The 21,220-nt window shown below is 44.7% G+C and overlaps 1 protein-coding gene across 2 annotated transcripts in view; it reads left to right on the top strand.

Annotated features, from left to right (window-relative positions):
• Positions 1-21,220, top strand: part of LOC119182786 (cytospin-A) — a 49,941-nt gene that overhangs the window by 6,556 nt on the left and 22,165 nt on the right. Inside the window, exons 2-10 of one of the 2 annotated variants that reach the window (XM_037433473.2) lie at positions 1,228-1,461; positions 3,570-3,712; positions 4,418-4,602; positions 5,326-5,493; positions 7,336-7,484; positions 8,232-8,517; positions 9,198-9,415; positions 11,959-12,139; positions 19,325-19,537. In XM_037433473.2, coding sequence (XP_037289370.2) covers positions 1,259-1,461; positions 3,570-3,712; positions 4,418-4,602; positions 5,326-5,493; positions 7,336-7,484; positions 8,232-8,517; positions 9,198-9,415; positions 11,959-12,139; positions 19,325-19,537 — 1,746 coding nt within the window. In that variant the 5' untranslated portion in view covers positions 1,228-1,258. The remainder of the gene's footprint in view (positions 1-1,227; positions 1,462-3,569; positions 3,713-4,417; positions 4,603-5,325; positions 5,494-7,335; positions 7,485-8,231; positions 8,518-9,197; positions 9,416-11,958; positions 12,140-19,324; positions 19,538-21,220) is intronic. The other variant, XM_037433474.2, reaches the window with a different exon arrangement.

Below are 21,220 nucleotides of genomic sequence, written 5' to 3'. Positions count from 1 at the left end.
ACAAGACTACTTCGCGGAGGAGTACAGGAGCAGTAGCTTCGTCCACGTAGCCTTCCCTTCATTGCCACAGAAAGTTGTCCCCAAGTATAATGATTGCCAACCTATTACTAAAAATTAACAATGAAAAAAGATAAAAAAATTACTACTATGAAGAGATAAAGTAAGAAAAATGTTTCATTGCTGACTTATTTCTCACTGCATAGGTAAAGTATTAAGTCACATGAGACTGTTTGCCCGAGATAAATTTCTTATTATTGCTGTCAGAACAAAGCTGAATTTCAGGGGAAGATGGAGGCTTGAAGTGATGAGGGGAAGATGGAAGCTTGAAGTGATGAACAAACATCGAACAGGAGGTGTAGATGAAGCCAACATTTCAATAAGTTTTTGTCAGGACTTGTTTTTGTTACTGTTTTCTCAAACAGCATTCCTTAACACTGTCATGTAAAGCAGTGGCCGCTCTGTTGAATCCAAAACGCTGCTTCCAACGACATTCCTTGTTCAATGGCTTTTCATCACTATTCTCGTAGTTATGATAGTTGGATTCATGTGGCACACATGCAATATTTGTCTACTATAACATGTGTTCGAAACCTATTCTACGCTAACCAAACTTATTCCGACTTACAGCAGGGTCAAGATACCATCATGAGTGCCTGTTCTGTCCTGTCAACTCGTTTGCCTGTATGCCTGTATTGACATATAGCAGGTTAAAACAACATGCACTGCGGTGTGGCCTGTCAGTGTGGTTTTCTAATGCAATGGGCATATGCATAGGCTCTAAATTTTGATGACAAATTGTGCTCATTTATGTTTAACACTGGCTCATGTGTGAACCAAGGTGTGTCATAGTTTTAGTATAATGGATGGCTAACCTCGTATCATTGAAGGTGTCACCTTTGCAGCCTATTTAATTAAATTGTATTAGAGCCTAATGTTATGAACGGTATTTTATCAGTGCTAGCATTAATTTACAGATAATGTACAGTTTCAATACAGTGAGGTCCTGCCAAAATGTGTGCACATATAGGGAACATTTGTAGTCTCTGACTCTATATGGTCAGCTTGTGGAGAAACTGAGGACTCCGCACGATGGCCAATTGTGTTGCTTTTGGCTTTGCTGTGCACACTAAGAACTTTTTACAGACCATTCATTTTCTCATTTGCTTATACTTATGGACCAAGTTCTTCCCTGTGCTGCATGTCAAAATTTAAGCTGATCACTTGCAGTGCTGCGGCGTTCTGAGTGGGAGGTGGCTCGATGATGCGCAATGCTGGGCGCACAGTGGGCGGCACCCTGCGGTCAGCGGGCAACAGTGCCCTGCCCCAGGGGCTGAGTGCCCTGCAGCAGAGAAGCCGTGCTGGTCAGGAAAGCATCTTTGCACCTCTCAAGAAGGACTCCTCCCGTACTGCCAGCACAACGGGTGCAGCACGTACGCGCACGAACAGGCCCATGTCTACTACGTAAGTAGCTTGTTTTTTTGCGTGGCACTTTGCCATAAAAAGCTGTTCTAAGTAAACCTTGTAAAGGTACAGGCACTCCCGTGTAAAGTTGTTTGCGCCGCGTGGCGCACGTGTCTTGCGCTGAAGTTGTGTTTTAGGGTCTGGGCTATTGAGCGATAGGGGGCGTGTACGCGAGCAGTGATCACCACTATCATCGTCATCATGGTTGTTACAGTGGTAGCGCGGGCAGTGGCCCCTGGCGGTGGGCCAGGCTTGCTGGCGGCGCGCGAGAAATAAGCTCCCTTCTGCGCGTGGCTGTGGCCGCGAATGGTTGTCTCTAGCGGGGGTCCCCTGTCACCGCGGGTTGCGGGTCAGGGGCTTACGTGGTAAGTCAAGCGTTAGCGACGGTATCTTGAGTGGGTTATGTGTTTGTCATGTTTTGGAGTGTATGGTAATATTGTGTAAGGATGTTCTAGCGTGTTGATCACGATTCATGTTATAACTATTCGGCTGACGATATCGTCGTTCTAAATTAGTTGAATTAATGTATGTTGTTGTTTGGTTTGTAGCGACCGCGTCTACTTATTCCGTTCATTTCAAAAGCGTGGCGCTCTCTCGCCACATCGAGACCTCATATCCTTATAATTCAATGTGATAGTATTATACTGGTGTCACTTGTGCGCTTTAAATCAGGACTGTTCTAGATTAGGCTTGATCCAAATGAGTTGTAACACACATTTTTAATCGCAATGAAGCTACATCGGTATCAAGATGATTGAAATCTGTTTATTGTGATCTACACATTGCTATCTGGCTTTGTCAATGTGAATTTGCTAATGTCTGTGCCAAATTTATAATCTAAATTAGGCTGGACTGGGTAGCTGCAACTAGGTTTTCGATCGCGATCATGAGTACTGATCTGGATTGGCCCTCATTTCGATCAGAAGTGGCCATGTGGCAGCGGTGTCATAAACCCCACGTCACAGAAAATCCAGTGTCAATAGAATAGGCAGTGTCGATGTTATTGGCAAGTTAAAAATCCTGGTGGATGCAAAAATTAAAATCAAAGTTCAAACCGAAATCGAATCCACGCATACTACGGGATGGTGAAGTATTGGTCAAGGTGACTACTTCAGAAATGAGCCCTATATGGTTATCATGTCGTGCCATGCCAGGTGAGGAGTCATGTTAACAGACATAATATTGCATGGCAGAAGCTTATAATCAAATCAGGAGTTGCAGCATGCGAATCGTTTATTGTGCGAGTGGTTGAAAGCTGCTTGTCCTTTACAAAGGGCACAGCCGTAATGCGTCAGTATCATCGTCAGCAGCCACAGCATCAGCAAAGGTGAGAAAATTGCCTTGCTTACACTTCGTGGGTGCTTTGCCACTTGGAAGTACGGTAAATTACGGCGTTGGTGGGTACTTTGTAACTGTACCTATAATATGTGTACCAGGAGTTTTTACAATGCTAATGTTGCGCCCACAGATGTTCTTTCCCTCACGGCAGGGCTGATGTATCCAGCGAAAAGCGAAGCATGGCAAGCGATTGAAAAAACGATGTCGACGGGGCCTGAAATACATTCGCTTTTCACTTTTAAATGTGAATCTGAAGGGTTCTTCAAATTGTTATGTCTGGGTGATGATGCTATGTGGGTCGCATTCGTTTCTGACCCGCATCTGTATCTCAGCAGATATCTTATTATCAGTACTTAAATCTCATGTGGACACCACATTTCTTGATCTAGTTTGTACCAGAACATGTTTTACATGGGGGGGGGATGACTTGATTTTTTAACAATGTGCCCATGTGTGCGGCATGCTTTTTCTTTCTTGGCAATTTTTTCATGTTAAAGGGTCACCGGGATTGCACATCACCAGAAACTTATTTGACGGTTCATGTATCAAGGGTTTGTACCATAACATACAACAGATGTCACCTCCCGAATATTGAAAGAAGAAAAAAAAGCAAAATCTCTGCATTTTCGCTTAGGTTTGCTTATGCCGTGTAATACAGATTAATGCAGTGAGAAGGAAGTGGCCAGCAATGCAGTGGGTTGGGTACCTGCTTCCGCAATGGTCTTGCTGGCCCTTTTCTTAATAACTTCTTTCTTTCCTGCGCCTTGCAGGCGTTCTGACCCAGTGAACAAGGAGAACATGCTGTCTCGAGGTAGCTCGGGCGCTCGAAAGTGTGGCAGCATCAAATCATCCTCGAGTAAAGATAGCCTGGACTCCAATGGCCAGACGAAAGAGCACAAGAAGGCTCATTCTGGTGAGCACTACTTTAACCTTGTGAAGGTAGTCTCTCACAGCTTTTCTGACTACAGAGTTTTCTAGCCACTGAAAATAAAGATCAGTGTTGATATTCAACGGTGAAGTACGGCCCACTGTGGTAGTGTCGTGGTTGGATGCTTCACTGCTGGCTTGTAGGTCATTAGAACAAATCTGGGTCGTGGTGGCCACATTTCAAGAAAGGTGAAACGCTAAAGACCTGTGCAGTTAATTTAGGTGTATCTTACAGAATACCAAGTGGTCAAAATTTCTGGAGCCGTCCACCAGAGCAACTCATAATCATTGGAGCTTTTGGTTGTAAAGCCCCAACAGTTATCACCAGTGAAGTATGTGCAGCACTTGTAGGTCATAGTGTTTTTCATTCCCAGTAATTTAAGTTTACATAGCTCGTCATCATAAACCTAATCTTTGTTACCTGTCAAACAAATGTCACTTTTGTGATGTCCAATTTTTTTTTTTTTCATGTGTAAGTCATAGATGCAGTGCCTACAGCACTTCTCATACGCCTCCTAATCTTAAGCCATTCTCAGTTGTAAATCTTGTCCTTTATACAAATACATTTTGGCTGGCGCATACTGTGCTGAGGTAACAAGTTTTATTCCTGGCCATCCTAGGCACAGGTGCCCTCTAAAGGGCCCCAGTCAATGGCCAACTTTTTTCCTGAGGCCTCTGTTATGTATTACAGGGCTGGGGCAGCCCACAGTGGGTACCCAGACATCGGAAAGTGCAGGCAAGGCGTCCCCCACGACCATCCTGCAACTGGAGCGGGAGAAGAGCTTGCTGGAGCAGCAGGTCTCCGAGTTGGTGCGCAATGCTGAGAGCAAGAAGGCCGAGATTGCCACTTTGCGCATGGAGATCAAGCATCTCAAGGTGGGGCCCCGTCACTTTGCACTAGCCCCTATACCTTCCTTGGCCTCATGGTCCATTGGTTTTCATTAAAGGGGCCATGACATGGTCATTCACCAAATCGCCGTTTTAAGTGAAAAGCAGAAGTAGGGGGTCTATTGTGCCTGTACATACATAAAAAATGATCTGTGAAAAAAGATTTCATTGCAAAATGAGCCCTAAAAGTCGCTGGCTATAAGCCCTTCTCACTGCCTGCGACCACCATTTTGCAATGGCCTGTGTGGTGTCATGAGCTTCACGGAGTGGAGCTGTCATCTTCTTTTTGAGTTCCAGCTTCTGCAAATCGCAGCTTTCAATGCCAGGCTGAAAAAAAAGCTCTAATAGCGGCATTGTATGTGCAGCTGAGCACGAAGCAAAATTGTTGACTGTAATACAGACGCTTGCAAAACAGGCAGCTTGAAGTTGTTATGTCACAGCTCGTGAGTGCACTAGTGTTGTCTGGCTCTCGGGCCACTCCTGTGTTTACGAAAATTATCATTATAAATGAAGTGCTAGACCAAATGTGCAAAAATTTTGCCAGCTCCTTCGTGAACACTGAAGGATCAACGCACATAACTTAGATTACGAGTGTATATTGGGTGTCATGGCCCTTTTAAGGTAGTGTCACACGAGTTCCTGAAAAAAAAAAAAAAAAATTCTCTTCTGTCAAAGTCAATCTTACGTAGCAATAATATAACGTGTGGGCAGCAGGAGAGTTCTGGGGGCAGCCGCCAGCTAGAGGCCCTCCAGCTCGAGAACTGCAGTCTACGTGAGAAGCTGGTTCAGCTGGGTGTGGAACCTGCTGAGGCATCAGGAAAACAGGACCCCCTGCAGCGGTCAGCCTCAGCGGGCAGCCTCGATGGAGCTCGAGAACAGGTGAGTTGTAGCGGTGTATTTCAAAATGCCAATATGGTCAAAGAAGGTGTACAGCCTTCCTCCTTGTACGGTAGACTCTCAAATTTTCAGTTAATTCAGGCAAATATGAAAATTTTTGTGTGCCCACTATGTTTTCACAAAACTACTTAATTTAAGCTCCCTACTGCACAAGTTTGGTTAATTTAAATGTTTTGCCTGTCCATGCCAGAAAAAGAAATTGCTGCTTTTGTTGCTTCTGAACATTCATGCACTTATTTCACTAATAGCCAAAAATTAAGGTGATGGCCCGCCTAAAAATGACCAAACTAGCCAAACTGTATGCACCAAAAACCACACAGTTGACTGAGAAAGGTAAAAAAAAACGCAAGTGTAGTTTTAATTTAGTGTGCCAGATTGCTTTTTTCAAGTCGCTTTTGCCGCGTTACATTTGTGTCTTGCAGAAAAACGTTTTAACATTGACACGGGGTCATCAATTGTGGGACACAAACATGTTTCCTCTCTTAATTATATGCAATCAATGCCTTTTATAATAACAAGTACCAGTGTGATTGCTTTTGTTCAAGGACTTTAATTGTGCAGAGCTGTTTATGATGTTGCTGCAGCACTGGGAAACAGTAAACATCACAACACTAGTTGGCATGTTGCCCAGAGTTATATTTACGAGAACTTCTGATGATTCAAACCAAATTCTGAGGTTCTCTTGAGTTCGAATTATTGAAGATCTACATTTAAAGTGGTCGCTTGATTGAGTTGGTGTGACACATTTCACTTAAAGATAGCGCAAAAGAATAGAGATACAGTTAAAGTAAAAAAAAAGCACTGCCATCTGTGGCCTCCTTTTACTGGTCCTCCGTCTTTTTGCACTGTTTTTATATGAAGTTTGTTGTATTATTATCCATCTTAAACAGTGTGGCTGATATGATTATGCACTATTCTACATATATTATGCACTAATAGTGACACGCACTATTCTAGATATATTATATCTAGAATAGTGCAAAATCTGCTTTCCTGAGAAGAACAAATGCCAAACATTTGATGACTTGAAATTGGTTTCACTAAAAGGATGTGCATTGTTTTGTTTTTTGTGTGTGAATATCAAGGTGGACCTATGAATATGAATTGCTGGCTAAGATTTAATAAAAAATTGAGACATCAAGTGCATGTGCTTCGATATCTGTATTGTGGAATACTTTTCTAAGTATCTATGCCTAGCCCTGGTCTCTTCTTTAGGTGATTGCCTTCAAACATTTTTGTCGGTTATTTAGTATAACTTATCCTTTCAAATTATAAAACAGTCATGTTTTCATAGATGTATGTAGGCAAAAAGTCCCTTTGCAAATGTATGGTTACCCAAGTTTTGCAACTTAGAGTGGGCAAATGACCAGCCAGCAATCTCGCAAAGCTGTTCGAGCTGGCACATTTTGGGCACATCTTCAATGTCAACTAGTCATCCACCTCTCAGGCTGACTGAACAAATGTAACTGCTTGCGACACTTTTAGACATTAGTGCCATCTTGCCGTCTTTGTATAGCCCCGCCGCGGTGGTCTAGTGGCTAAGGTACTCGGCTGCTGACCCGCAGGTCGCGGGTTCGAATCCCGGCTGCGGCGGCTGCATTTCCGATAGAGGCGGAAATGTTGTAGGCCCGTGTGCTCAGATTTGGGTGCACGTTAAAGAACCTCAGGTGGTCGAAATTTCCGGAGCCCTCCACTACGACGTCTCTCATAATCATATGGTGGTTTTGGGACGTTAAACCCCACATATCAATCAATGCAGTCTTTGTATAGAAAACTGACTGGTTATGAGAAGTTACGATATGACCAGACTGCCACGTTGTGCAGGCCAAGTCTGTGGATGGTGCCCTGTCGGACGACGCTGGTCCCAGTGGCAGTCGGCAGGAGTGGGACAAGGCCAGCACCAGCAGCTTAAGTGAGATGTCTGTTGCCTGCCTCCAGGACCGCATCATGCAGATGGAGGAGACGCACTACAGGTATTCACTGGTTTTTCTCTGAGTAGCGTGGTGGTGTTAAAAAAAAATTGGGATAAGGCAGATCTTGGTTTGGGCATGGCGCAGTGTAAAGTATGGCTTAAGATTGAACCAATGATCATGATGAATACATCTCATATCAAAATTAACATTTTTTATTTAGTTAGTTACAGATACTGCAATCCCCAGAGGAATTTCGGCAGGGTGGCCAAGTGTAGGCAACAAAACAAAATTGAATTAATTATTCCTAAAATACAAATAAAACAAATACAATGCTTATATAAAGAAATTTTAACATTTACATAAAGCTCGATGAACAAAAAAATAAATGTACGTTATATTTGAGCTTGCAATGTAATCAATAGATGTTAGCAGCAAGTAAAGACAACAAAGGCTGATTAACTTTTGTATCAGTTGAGTTATTCTGTTTGCTCACACTCCTTTAAAAGAAGGACTGTTTGAAACAGTTGCTCATTTCTCAGATTGTTGAAATTGTTAGCTGATTCCTCTGTCTTGTGGTGAACCAAGAAGAAAAAGTAATTGTGTAGTAAATGTTAATGCTATTGTAAAGTTTATGTACTGGCTGATAGAAAAATTGAAGCTAAGCATACTTTTCGTTATGCCACGTTTTTTCATAGGTGACATTCAAATAAATTGGTCAATCAGTAGACCAAGCTAGAAGAGCTCGAAAATGGAGGTACTACATTACGGGGATGTACAACTGGTACAAGCATCTTGTTTGAAACGCAGTACCAACGAAGAGCTCCAGGCGACACTTCAAGAGCTGACGGATCTGCAGGACCAGCTGACTGACCTTCAAATGGAAAACGAGCGCTGCTGTGACGAAAAGGCCCTTCTGCTTGAGTCGCTGTGCTCTCAAACAGAGAAGCTGGAGGAGTGCCGATCGCACAATGACCACTTGCGCGCACTGCTCTTTGGTCATGCGTCCCCACCTCCGCAAGTCTCGTCATCTTCGTCTACGCCAGCAGTGGAAGCACAACTTTCGAGGGAGCAGCACTATGTGGAGCTGCTGAAGGTATGCCTATGCAATTCTTTTTATTTTCAGCCAGGAGTCATTTTGCGAAAATCTCCATATGTGCCAAGCTTTTGTGCCACTGGTTGCCCACTGTGCCATCTCTTGTCGCTACAGCTCAGTGGCTGTGGCATCATGCTGTTTTGCACAAGAGTTCAGGTTTCATTATTGGTTACGATTTCTTGATGGCTGTTGTAAATTAAATGCAAAGCTGCTTCAAGCGAATGTGATGCATGTTAAATAATACTTGACCAAATCACCTCACATTGCCTCTTTGTAGCTTCTGCTATGTAAAATAACCTGTGTTGCTTTTTGATGCTAAACTGGGTGAATAATTTTTCTTTCCCATCATAAATGTAGTGTTACTGCAGTATACCTTAGTTACAGGTTTACGCACATTGCTGGCGAATCTTCATTTTTACAGCCCTGGTTTGAAAAGATGTTACTGTACCCTTTAGCCCTACGGAAAAACATGTGAAGCAAATCCTACTTTGTTGCCACATCCACAGATGGTATGCATAATGAACCAGTGATCCAAGTTCCATAGAGCACCCTTTCTTTAGGCACGCTTGTTCTGATCAAGGGTTCTCATCTAAAACAGTGGCCGATGGTTGCTTGTCATAGGTGGCCTTATTTATTAATGAGAAGAGTGTGCTAATATACGTTCATTCAAACCCTGGCAGAAAGCGCATGAAGAACAGACAGTGCTGCGTGGCCAAGTGGAACAGCTGCAGGCTTCGCTGGAGGTTGCCTCCCGTGAAGCCCAGGACCATCAGCGAGATCTTCAGGGCCTTGCTCACCGCGTCTCTCTGCTGCAAGCGGCACTTGAGGCAGCTCAGGCTGCCTCTTCTTCCTCTGCGGCTCCTCAGGGAGAGGGTGACAATGCTGCACCAATTCTGGAGTGAGTGCAGGCCTGCATGCGCACGGTTATGTGTGAAGGGAAAGATATCTCCAACCTAAATTCTTAGAGTGACCCTGTAGTGATACAATGAACAATTATAGACTGGTTAATTATACTCTGAAAGCTCAACCATCATAAGTTTATTAAAAGAAAAGAGAATGAAAGTCGATTTCATTTTTGTACTTCGCACCACGACCTTCACTGGTGACATCACGGTTTTCAAAGTGTCATTTCATATTTTCGTTACGATGGGTCAATTTAATTTCTTCAGATTCGGTAAGCTTCTGTCCTCCTCAGAGGACAATGTACTTCATTTGTACCTATTGAGAACTACGTAGGCCCTTGTAGGAGTTGTCGGAAGGCATGATGTCACTGCAATTGGTGCAGCAAATTCAAGGTGGCATCACTACCTGCATTTAATTTTTCATGCTTTTTCTCACTTGCTGTGTTTTTGAAACACGCATGGTGATGTTAATATTGTGTGCGAGCAATTTGCAAATAGTAGAAAAATAGTCATTTTCGTTAGTGTTCCTTTAAGACAATATGTTCCGGAGCTTGTTTAGCTCCTTCAAAAGTGACTGGGGGCTGGTTGGCTAGCTGAGGCAAAAGGCGGCAATGGCGCTTAGTTCAGTTATAAAGCCCAACCAGATAGGCAATGCTGTCATAATGTTTACCTCTCAATCACATCATTAAGTGCATGTGTGTTGAATTACTGCGTAACCGTCCGTCATTGTAAAGAAATCATGGTGAGTGCCAGGTAAAAACAGCAGATGACACACAGAGGCAGTGTCTATTCTATATGCTTCTTTGTTACCTCTCACTTCTGTGCTCAAAGATGATTGTATGTTATGGCCGCACCATAATTTCAGTTTTCGATGCGTATAACTAAGTTTGTCTAGGGACCTTACTGAGTTGAGGAAACAGAACTCTGTTGTAGTGGATCAATTATAGGGTGCATGGTTTCATAATTGGGTGAGTTGGTGGGGATTCTCCTGGGAAGCATTTTACTTGGCACACATGTATAGGAATGTGTGTGCTTTGACATGCTTTCTACGCAATTTAATAGAGACATAAAATAAGCTAGGTGAAACACATTTCATGTGAAGAAATCATTGCAAAGTGTTTGCCATTGATTTTTCATTTTTTTACATAAAATTTGAAGAAGAAAAATTATAGTAAGGCCAGATATATTGACGGAGGCATTTCTCTCTTGTACAGTAGACCCTCGGTAAACAAAACCTGAAGGAACCGGGAAAATATGTTCTATTTCACAGGAGTTCCTGCTACTGAGAGGTGGACCGGGTGCAGAATACAAGTATAAAACCAATCATATCAGAGGCAGTTGTTTCATTTAAAGGTGCTATTAAAGACAACTATTAAGTCAGTGTTAATTGTTCAAATAAGGGTCCAGAAACCTCTGAGTATTAATTTTGTGCCAAGGAAGTGCTTTTTTTGAAATAAAGTCATGTTTTTGTGGTCCGCATTGGGTTAGTGCACTTCAAATTACCTGCCTCAAGCGGAATGTGTCACGGCACTATTGCCATGCACAAGGTTGCCCGTCTTTACTGTGTAGCAGCCAACACTAGTAGCAGCAGAACAAACGCAGTGGGAGCCACAGCAGCACAGCCATTTAACAATTTTCTTCATTGGCTCTGAGATGGCAGAGATGTTTTGGTTCAACTGGGCCCCACTAGATGGCACGACCAGTCCAGGTTAACCAGGCAAAAATTGAAATATTGAACCACTTGCACCATACTCATAGTAATGTCTCGTGGTTCTTTTTTCCCTGAATCGAACAAAAACGAACAAGCAGAATTTAATTATGTTTCTTGATAATTGGAAGGTTCTTTATTTAGTGCAGCAAGTACAATTACTGGTTATTGATTGAAGGTAGTATGTCTGATGCAATCGGGATCATTTTGCGAATGTCTTATTGTAGCACATGTGTTCTCGTGCATTTACCTTCATTTCTCGGTAAGTAGGGCACTGCTTTTGATAATATTGTTGTTTTAGACATCGTTATACAGGGAGCTTTCACTCTGACATAAATTGTTATTTGACCTTAATGTCCCTTTAAGCAGCTGTTCCGTTTGACAGATTTCCGTTTATTGAGAGTCTACTCTATATTGCTATGGGGAATAAGATGTGCAGGAAGCCTATTTACGAAACATTTGTACAATTAACAATTCACTATTCATGGTTTAGTTAAGCAATATTGGTAGTTGGACTAGCTGTTAATGAATTTTTAATGGAATTTACAGCACTGAAATGGACAGGACTCAACAGTAAGAAGCGGTACACAGTGCCTGTGTTTTTTCTTCTGCTACGTCTTGTCTGTATGATCCCCTCAAATGTCATCAAAAAATTGAAAGATGACCCATGTGCCAACTTGCATTGCATCTGTAGTGTACTCCTTGTGAGTGGCAGACTCTTTAGTGCAGTGCGCTCTTTTTCCTGAGCCTATGACCAGTTCTGCTTGCTGTTTTTATTCGCTCGTGAGGCCTTGGGGTCTGTGAATGCCACAGCTTTTCTCTCTCTGACAGTGGGGAAGCACAGGTGGTGGACAGCAGCAGCCAGGTGAGCCACAGTGCCAGGTGGCAGGAAGAGGAGCGCAAGCGGGAGGAAGCTCTGCAGGAGCAACTGGCTGTCGCCCAGAGGGAGGCCGCTCGTCTCTCGCAGCTGCTGGCAGAGGTGCAGGAGGAGACGCAGGCCGCCCATGCTCAGGTGGGCCCCCCTTCGTCACTTGCTAGTAGCTGCTTTCCCCCATAAATTTGTTGGTATAGCGTGACGAGAGAGACAAGGGAATCAGCCTGCTTAGCCTGCTGAGTTTCCCGTGTGCTGTTATTTGCTACTGGTAGGAGCAGAATATCAGTACTTACTTGTCCAAGAAACTTCACAGATACCAGACGACTGGTGCAATGCTGTAGTAATTCCTATACATAAATCAGGCCCCAAACTAGAAATAAGCAACTACCGCCCAGTGTCACTTACGAGTTCGTGCTGCAAAATAATGGAACATGTAATTTTCAAGGCCATAATAACTCACCTAGAAACAAACGAACTTCTCTACAAACAACAGCATGGTTTCAGATCAGGCCTCTCAACTATAACCCAATTAGCTGAATTAACTCATGACATAGCCAACGCAATCAACGATAACGTCCAATTAGATGCTATATTTTTAGACTTTTCTAAGGCGTTCGACGTTGTCCCACATCTGGATTTAGTCAAAAAACTAACGGCTTTTGGTATTGATATCAAAATAATATCCTGGATCAACAACTTCTTAACTAAACGGAAACAAAGCGTTAAAATTGACAATCAGCTATCAGAACCACTTGATGTTTATTCTGGTGTACCTCAGGGATCGGTTCTTGCACCTCTGCTATTTTTAATGTTTATTAACGACATCCACTTTTCCGTTGAGAACCCTATTCAGATGCGTCTGTTTGCCGACGACTGTGTCGTGTACACAGTCGTGCGCAATTCAGATGACCAAACCAAACTTAACAATTCACTTCAGGCAATTTATTCCTGGTGCAATACTTGGGGCATGAAACTAAACACATCAAAAACGCATTGCATTTCTTTTACAAATAAGAAATCCCCCCTTAACTATACATATAGGATTGGAAACTCAATTATCGAAAAATGCAATCAAGTAAAATACCTAGGCATTACACTCACGCCGAACCTTAACTGGGAACCACACATCTTGGCCATGTGTCAGAAAGCGGAAAGGAAGTTATCTTTCTTGAGAAGAAAACTGCGCAATGCACCACCACATATTAAAATAAATGCCTACAAAACACTGATTAGACCATGTTTAGAGTACGCCGATCTCATCTGGAGTCCACATCAAAAGTACCTGATTAGTAAAATAGAACGAATACAAAAATTGGCAGTAAGGTTCGTATATTCAGAATTCGCGAGGCAGTCCAGTACCGCAGATTTACTCGCAAGGGCAAATTTAAAACAACTTTTTCAACGCAGAATAATGTCACGATTAAAATTCCTTTACCAATTATATCATGGTCATTTCCACATATCACGCTCTCATTATCTGCAAGATCCGCCTAAACACTCATTCCGACTAAATCATTCTAAAACAATACGCCAACCTGTAAGTCGTGTAAACGCTCACAAACATTCACTTTTTCCGTCAGCTATCTCCCTCTGGAACAGCCTACCCAACGACATTGTTTGTTGTAGTACGATTGACTCTTTCATCAACCGCATACAGTGTATTGAATTTGCACCATGATTTTTTTTTTTTTTTTTTTCTGGCAATGTATGTATTTCGATGTATCTGTGTACCCACTCCTGCTTGGGCCGTGAAGGGCCTGCAGTATATTCAAATAATAATAATAAACACTAGAAGTACAATGGGGTAATCAAAGAACTGAAACTCACAAACAGCAATCGCTGTTAGTTTCTGCCAAAATATTGCCTTGTTTTGAATTAACTGTGCTGCTTCAACTGTACATTTTAACATGGTTGCACTAAAGAGCTCGTTTTGCGGCGTCAGCGGTTGTGAGCGAAAAATGATCATCTTGTGCTATACAAGATGACAAAAGCAAGGAGCTTAGTGAGCGAAGCAATGATGGAAGCAAAGCTCCGGACAAACCGATGAAAATAAAAGCACAGGCCCACAAAGCTCTGTAGTTCTTTAACTGTAGTCGGCTTAGGAAATTCGGCAACAGCACGAAGTTCATCAGGGTTGGGGAGGATGCCGTCTTTGGAGACGACATGACCAAGTATGGTAAGTTGTTGAGCCCCGAAGTGACATTTCATCAAGTTAAGCTAAAGCCTCGCATTTGTGAGGCACTGTAGAATCTTAAGCAGAAGAGTGAGATGCAAAGTGAACGGTGAACTGCATCAGAAGACACGTGGCTGAGGCAAGGTGAGAAAACAATGCGTTCAGCTCCATATTCGGCTTGGTGTCGAAGAAATCGGCAGACATGATAACACCTTTACCAACAAGCTGAATGTTGCAGCGCAAGCTGAGGTAGAACGAGTTGGGATTGGAAATAAACATTCCGGTAGTGGGGTCCTGACAAAGCGCTAGAACGGCGAATGACAGCGATGTCTGGTGGCGGCTACCGAAGATGTCAGATAGCGTGAAAAGGACTGTAGCGTCAATCTAAAAGTGAAGCACAGAAGGCAGGAACAAACTGGGCGCTGAAAGGAGGAAGGTCAATGTCTGTCACAAAGACAAGGTTGGCCACACTAGATACGGCCTCGTCAATCGAAGGCGCATCACGAAACGGTAACAGCTCCACTTCGGCCAGAGTGCGGTTCATGACGACGTGATGATGTGATAAGAAATCCCATCCTAGGATGACATCGTGGGAACATGAAGCCAACACGAAAAATTGAATGGCGTACAACACGTCTCAAGTTATCACATTTGCTGTACATGCGGCAAGGGGCTCAATTTGTTGGGCGCTCGCAGTGCTAAGGGATACCACGGGAGAAAGCATTGTCACTTTACAAAAAGAGAGGCAGAGTCTTCAACTTATCACAGATATCGCGGCACCAGTATCGATTAGCGCAGGTGTTCGTACACCTTTGACGATAACATCAATAAGATTGGCAGTGGACAGGCGAAGGGGGACAGACGAGTCGACAATGACGCAGCTCATGCCTCCGAAGCTGCGGCAGTTAGTTTTCCGTCTCAATGGAGGTGGGTCATCGACACAGAGGGAACACAGAACGACAACTTGTTAAAGGGGAAAGCAAGCGGGAAAAAAGGGGAAAGCGAGCGGGAAGTAGAACGTCGAGAAGTGGCGGTTTGAATGCCGGAAGCAGCTTGTGCGCCACTTCAGGTGGCACTGAGGTGCGCGGTACGGAGGCCGAAACGAGTAGTCAGGATACCTTGGTGCCTCCGGGTTCTCTGCGAAGTGCCGATGACATAGACGGGAAACATAACCTGGAATTCCACAAAAGTAGCAGATGGGCCGGTTGTCAGCAGTGCGCCAGGGATTTCTGAAGTGCTGCTGTGTAGCTGGAAACGGCACGGCAGACGGTCGCACAAGTTGTGGGGTATAAAATGGCAGACAATGCGGTGGCGTTGCCGCGACGGCTGTATAAGTCAGTGGCACGGTGACAGGTGTTGTTGGAGAAGCAGACGTCGACAATGGCAACGCCTCGGAGATTTGCTCCTGAATAGCCTGTCTGATCGTCGGTGTTAGGCAGTCCGTTGGTACTTTGGTGGTCGGCAGTTATGAGAGACACGAAAGCTGTCAAGCGACCTCTTCACGTACATATTCTTTTATCTGCACTAGCAGGGTGTTGTCACCACTGACAGTCAGGGCAGCGAGAGAGTCGTCTGCTGCCGTCGACCTTCAAACTGACACACGTTGCTTGCGAAGTTCTTCCAAGCTCTGGCACAAGGTCACAAGTTGAGACACGGTACTTGGGCCCTTTTTCAGCAACATTTGAAGGGCACCATCGTCTGTGTCTTTCAAGATATACCTCATCTTGTCTTGTTCGGTCATCTCTGGCTTCAAGCGCCGGCATAAATCGATGACATCTTCCATAAAGCTTGTGAAGCTTTCGCCATGCCTTTGCTTACGTTCGCATAGCCGCTGTTCGGCACGGGGCATGCGCACTGCGGGGCAATCAAACACAGCGACAAGGGTGGTCTTGAAAGCGGCCCAAGTGACAAATTCAGCCCAGTGGTTTGTGAACCACTGGCTGGTGACGTCTTCTAGGTAAAATGGGATATACCGTAAAAACCCGCATATAGCTCGGACCCGCATATAGTCCGGGGTGTAATTCGGGGATAGCAAACGTGAGAAAAAAAGTTTTCACCCGAATATAGTCCGAGGAAAATGGAAAAAATGCATTTATTGACATTTCATTCATCCTCGTCGTCGGACGCACTCTCTTCCGAAGCTCCCTTGTCGGAAATGTTCTCCCACAGCACATCATCCTCAGTGCCATCAAGCGCGTTGGAGATGGAGCACTTTTTGAAGGCGCGGCAAACGAGCGCCTCTGGAATGCAGGCCCAAGCCTCGACTATCCACGAGCAGAGCATCGCTGGCGAGGCCCGTTTCAGCCGTCCGGCAGGGGTCACTTCTGGTTCTCCGGACCTCATCCACTCCACGTACAGGCGCTTGACATGGTCCTTAAATGGCTTATTAAGGCACACATCAAGCGGCTGCAGCTGTGATGTCATCCCTCCCGGGATGACGACGAGCTCGGTGCGGGAGTCGCGCAGCAGTCGCTTTACGGAGTCGGCCAGGTGACACCGAAACGCGTCGAGCACAAGCATCGAAGGGAGCCCCAGCAGTGCTCCGGGCCGTCGACACCACACGGACTTTATCCAGTCAAGGACTAACGATTCGTCCATCCACCCCTTGTCCTGGCAGCGGACGACGACATTTTTCGGGAACTTCTCCCCCTTCGGCAGCGTCTTTCGTTTGAACACCACGTAGGGTGGCAGCTTGCGACCGTCAGCCGTGCAGGATAACATTACAGTCACCCGCGTTTTTTCGTTTCCAGTCGACCGCACGATAACTTGCCTGGAGCCTTTTTGATGCACCGTCAGCGCCGAGGGCATATCCAGGTAGACCGGCGTCTGATCCGCGTTGCCGATCTGGCCCAGCTGAAAGGGGACTGCCTTTCGCAACACAATTATGTACCTTTGAAAAGCCACGAGGTGCTCTTCGTAGCTCTCTGGTAGCTTCTGGGAGATCGACGTACGCCGACGTAGGGAGAACCCAGCGCGGCGCATGAAGCGAGACACCCAATGCTTGCTCGCTTTGAAATCCTCCGGCTGAATGCCTTTGTCTCGAGCGATCTCCCTTGCCTTCGCTTGTAGCAGCTCGATGTTGACAGCGAGATGTGCAGCTCGCTGCTCCCGCACAAAGTCTGTGAGTTCTCGTTCCACGTCAGGAAATGCTCCATTTTTTGGTCCGCGGAAACTTTTTCGCTGGCCGCTGCATGCAAAGAGGGCTTCCTTCTGCTTCCGCCAACCGCGAATGCTCCGCTCGTTGACTCCGAACTGCCGCTCCGCGGCACAGTTGCCGATGGTTTCGGCAGCAGCGATAACTTTTCTTTTAAAAGCAGCAGAGTACTGCCTGCGCGGTCCTGACATGGCGTAAAATCACAGGAGCAAAATCGAGGCCGTCATTATGGGCACCAAGTTGAAGCAAAGGCCACTGACCAACTGACCAGTTAAGACTAACGCCGCTAACACTACCTAGCGCAGAAGCGCGCAGACAGCTGATGATGATGATAGCACCGCGCTATGCCGAAACCGAAACTGAATTTGGGCCGAAAATTCTTGGGACCCGCATATAGTACGGGGCCGAAATTTCGCACCCTAAAATCTAGAAAAAAACCCCGGGCTATACGCGGGTTTTTACGGTACTCCAATTTCGAAAGGTCATCCCACTTGTTGGTGGTTCTCACCTTTTCAAACAGATGCAGCCAGTCTTCCTCATGTTGGTCCTCGGTGCGACTGAAGAATGGGGGATCCCGTTCTGTACCGGGGTGGTAGGCAGAATGACCAGTGGAGATTGGGCTGTGCTTTGCTGGGCGGTGCCTTGCTTGGTGGTCTGATCAGGCATTGTCGATGAAGGGCGCAGCTTCCGGCTTCGAAGTTCCAGATTTGCGTACCCAGCACACTTTTACCACTTTTCAAGAAGTTTAATAACAACGCCAGGTAGTAAGCAGACAGCCGGTACGGACAAAAATGCTCGAACAGCCCAGCGTCCAGAGCTCGTGCACACCGCTCGTGCTTTGCACTAAGAGATGGTCCCACTGGTCATTGCCTTGCGAATTCACCACTACAATATATATACGTGAAAGCAACAACAACAACAAAAATTGTGAAAAATATTTCTCGATGCATGGAATTCAAAGTGTGACCTCTCACTTCACAGTGCGCGGCGCCAACCGCTCAACCGTAGGAGCACACATCCTTCAGTATACTAACGGCAAGCTATTTATATACACCACGTACCACTGGTTGTACGTCGACCTCGGTGTCGCATGCACTTGTAGCTATGCATTGGCTCGTCAACCTGCACTTTGCTCTACAGGGCGTAGATGCCTGTGCCCTTGCGGTGGCGCTTACCTTGTGATGGGGGTAGTTTTTACGTCGTGTGCTTTCGCTGAAGGACTACGTTCTGGTTTACAGAGAGCAGAAAAATCCCTTCACCTGCTACAGAGGTCCCGTTTGCGAAAGAAGCACGCTGTTCAAACACAGTGAAGTAACAGCTGTGACACTTGTTAGTTTGTGCTCGTTCTGTGTGTCTGTCCTTTTTGTGCATCCTTTGTGCTTGAGCATTACGCTCTAAGTATTGCCGTTCTTCACGTGAGATCCCAATTTGTTGCTAACGCATTTATTGCTTCATCCTTGCGGCCAAACTGACTTTTTTTCTTCTATTTCTTTCTCCTTTCCTCCGTTTCCATTTTTCTCTTTTTTCCTATATTTGTCTCACTCTGTTGGTTATATTATTTCATGTAGTGGTACAATGAGTGGTAATCGTATACATTTTGTTCTATGGAAGTGCAAGCAGTAGTTTGGAAGCATCGTGTTATATCTGGGCCTACACTATGAGGCTTCAAAATGAATATCACCAGAGTTAGATCGGACAACCAATTCTAAATTGGTTCCTTAATGATTGTTGCCATTGTCACATTCATTGCTGGTAATTTTTGTATCCAGGAATATACCAACTGCCCAACTCTCCACTTTGCACTGTATTAGTCTTGAGTGGTCTGAACTGTAATTAAATAAGCAATCTCCGCTTTGGCCACTTTGTTATGGTTGTTGACAGCGTGGTACACATTTGCAGTGTCCTATGGCGATTCTCTCTGTTCACAAGCTTCTAGGGCCACAGCGGATGTCCTTCCAACCTATTCCTTTTTGCTCGTTTGTTGACTTAAAACCAGGTTTCTGCACTTGAACAACGTGTGGAGCAGCTGGAAGCGGAGAAAGCTCAGTTGCATGAAGAAGCTGAAGCCCGTTGCCAGCGACTTCTGGAGGAGAAGCGGCAGCTCCGTGCCACCCTCGCCGAGATGAGCAATAGCCTGGCTGACAACTCGGCTCTTCTAGGAGCCGCGCGCCGAGACCTCGACGATCTGCACTCGCAGCATGTTCTTGAGGTGGGTTTTTACGTAACCTTTTTTTTTTTGGAAGGGAAAAAAGTCATTTTCTTCTTAGTGTTTGTCACTTTCCATCTTTGATAGGTGAGGCATAATTGTTTCATCCTTAGCCACTTGCCTCTGGTAAAATGAATGGGGATGAAAATCTAAGGTACACTTGTTAAATAAAAAGGGCACGTTCTGGGCATCTTTTTGTCACACGAGAATTATGATCTTGCTAAGTTGTTCTTTTTCAAAAACTGCATCAATTACTTCGCTATATCGACAATCCTATCATATTTACTTCATTGTCACTCAACTGCAATTGTAACGTGGAAGTGACTTTTAATTGTGTCCAGGAAAAAAAAAATAGTCATTTTGGTATTTGATTGTTGCACGAAGGTCGACTTATGGCAGCGAAAATATGAAAAGAAACTGGCATGACATTTAAGTACATACGCTGTCATGCTGATAGTGCACATGCCTCTCAACACCTGGAAGTGCATTCTAGGTGCAAGTTATTGAAAATGTCATGTGCCACCCCTCTAGCTTGGTGAGGAAATACACCGTGTGGATAGTAGACTCTGCAATGAATGTCTTGACCACACTGCAGTTGTGTGTGGCTAAAAGTGTTTGAAGGCCGAATGCGGACTTGCTATTTTCCCAGGTGTCCTCTTCTCAAACAGAGACCTGTGCTCAATTTCTTTGGAGCTGTTGGAGCCTGCTATTTGATGTCACAGAACAGATAGTGTGCTATTGGCCAATAGAGTACATAAATGAAGAGCAGCGCTTGGATCAGATGTGCTTCTTGCCATGGGAGGCCGCCGCATGCTGGCGCTACACTCCATAGCCTGCTTACATTACACTGTAGCCCCACTCATGCCCACAAAAATTGCAACAGTAGTGAGCGATTGCATTAAATCATGCATATTGAAAGTTATGCTTGTGCAATATATTTATAAATTTGAATTGCGAGTGATACAGCACATTACTGTGACATGCTGTGGTGGCCATCAGACATACTGAGCTCCGAGGCGGCCTAAAAAGGACGTCCACACTTTTTCAAGATCAGGAAGGGACTGCCAGACCCTTTTTTTTATTCGATGATCCTCCAGCACCCGTGAGCTCGGCGCTGATCTGCTTAGTTTTCCTCGCGCTAAGGCGCGAGACACGCACCGAGCGTTGTCTGCTGTCGCTCATCACAATTACATATTAAAATCCATTTCACTTAATGCTTACAAGCCTGTGTAACAGGTTCTTAAATTTAATGAAATATTGAGGGGCGGGTGATATGTATGTTCATCCTTGAAGTGTGGTTTCGTGGCAGAGAGGATTTTGCCTGCATGGGTGGTTTCATGTCTTAGCAGAAGCAAGCTGCAGTAAAACCGCTTTTACAGGAAAGTTACATGTGGTCAATGATTTATATATTTGTTCATTTCAAATACTTCAAAATTATGAATAATAAATTTTTATGCCATAGCAAATTTGAATGCTGTAACATTTGTTTGAATATTGGGAGTACACAGATATTTGCTCATTCCTGGTTATGTGCGCTGACAAAACTTTTTTTTCCTGTGCCATCGGTTTCTGTCTAGCTACCAGCATGCTTTTCATGATGAGAGCATGTGACAAACTCCTGTTACTCCGCTCATTCTTCATGGTTTCAAAAAATTTTGCGGCAATAATTTAGTGAAGAATTGAACT

Source organism: Rhipicephalus microplus, chromosome 3 (genome assembly GCF_043290135.1).
Source record: "Rhipicephalus microplus isolate Deutch F79 chromosome 3, USDA_Rmic, whole genome shotgun sequence".
NCBI lineage: Eukaryota > Metazoa > Arthropoda > Arachnida > Ixodida > Ixodidae > Rhipicephalus > Rhipicephalus microplus.
The sequence above is the reverse complement of the archived record's forward strand: the minus strand, read 5'-3'. Positions and strand labels throughout refer to the sequence as shown.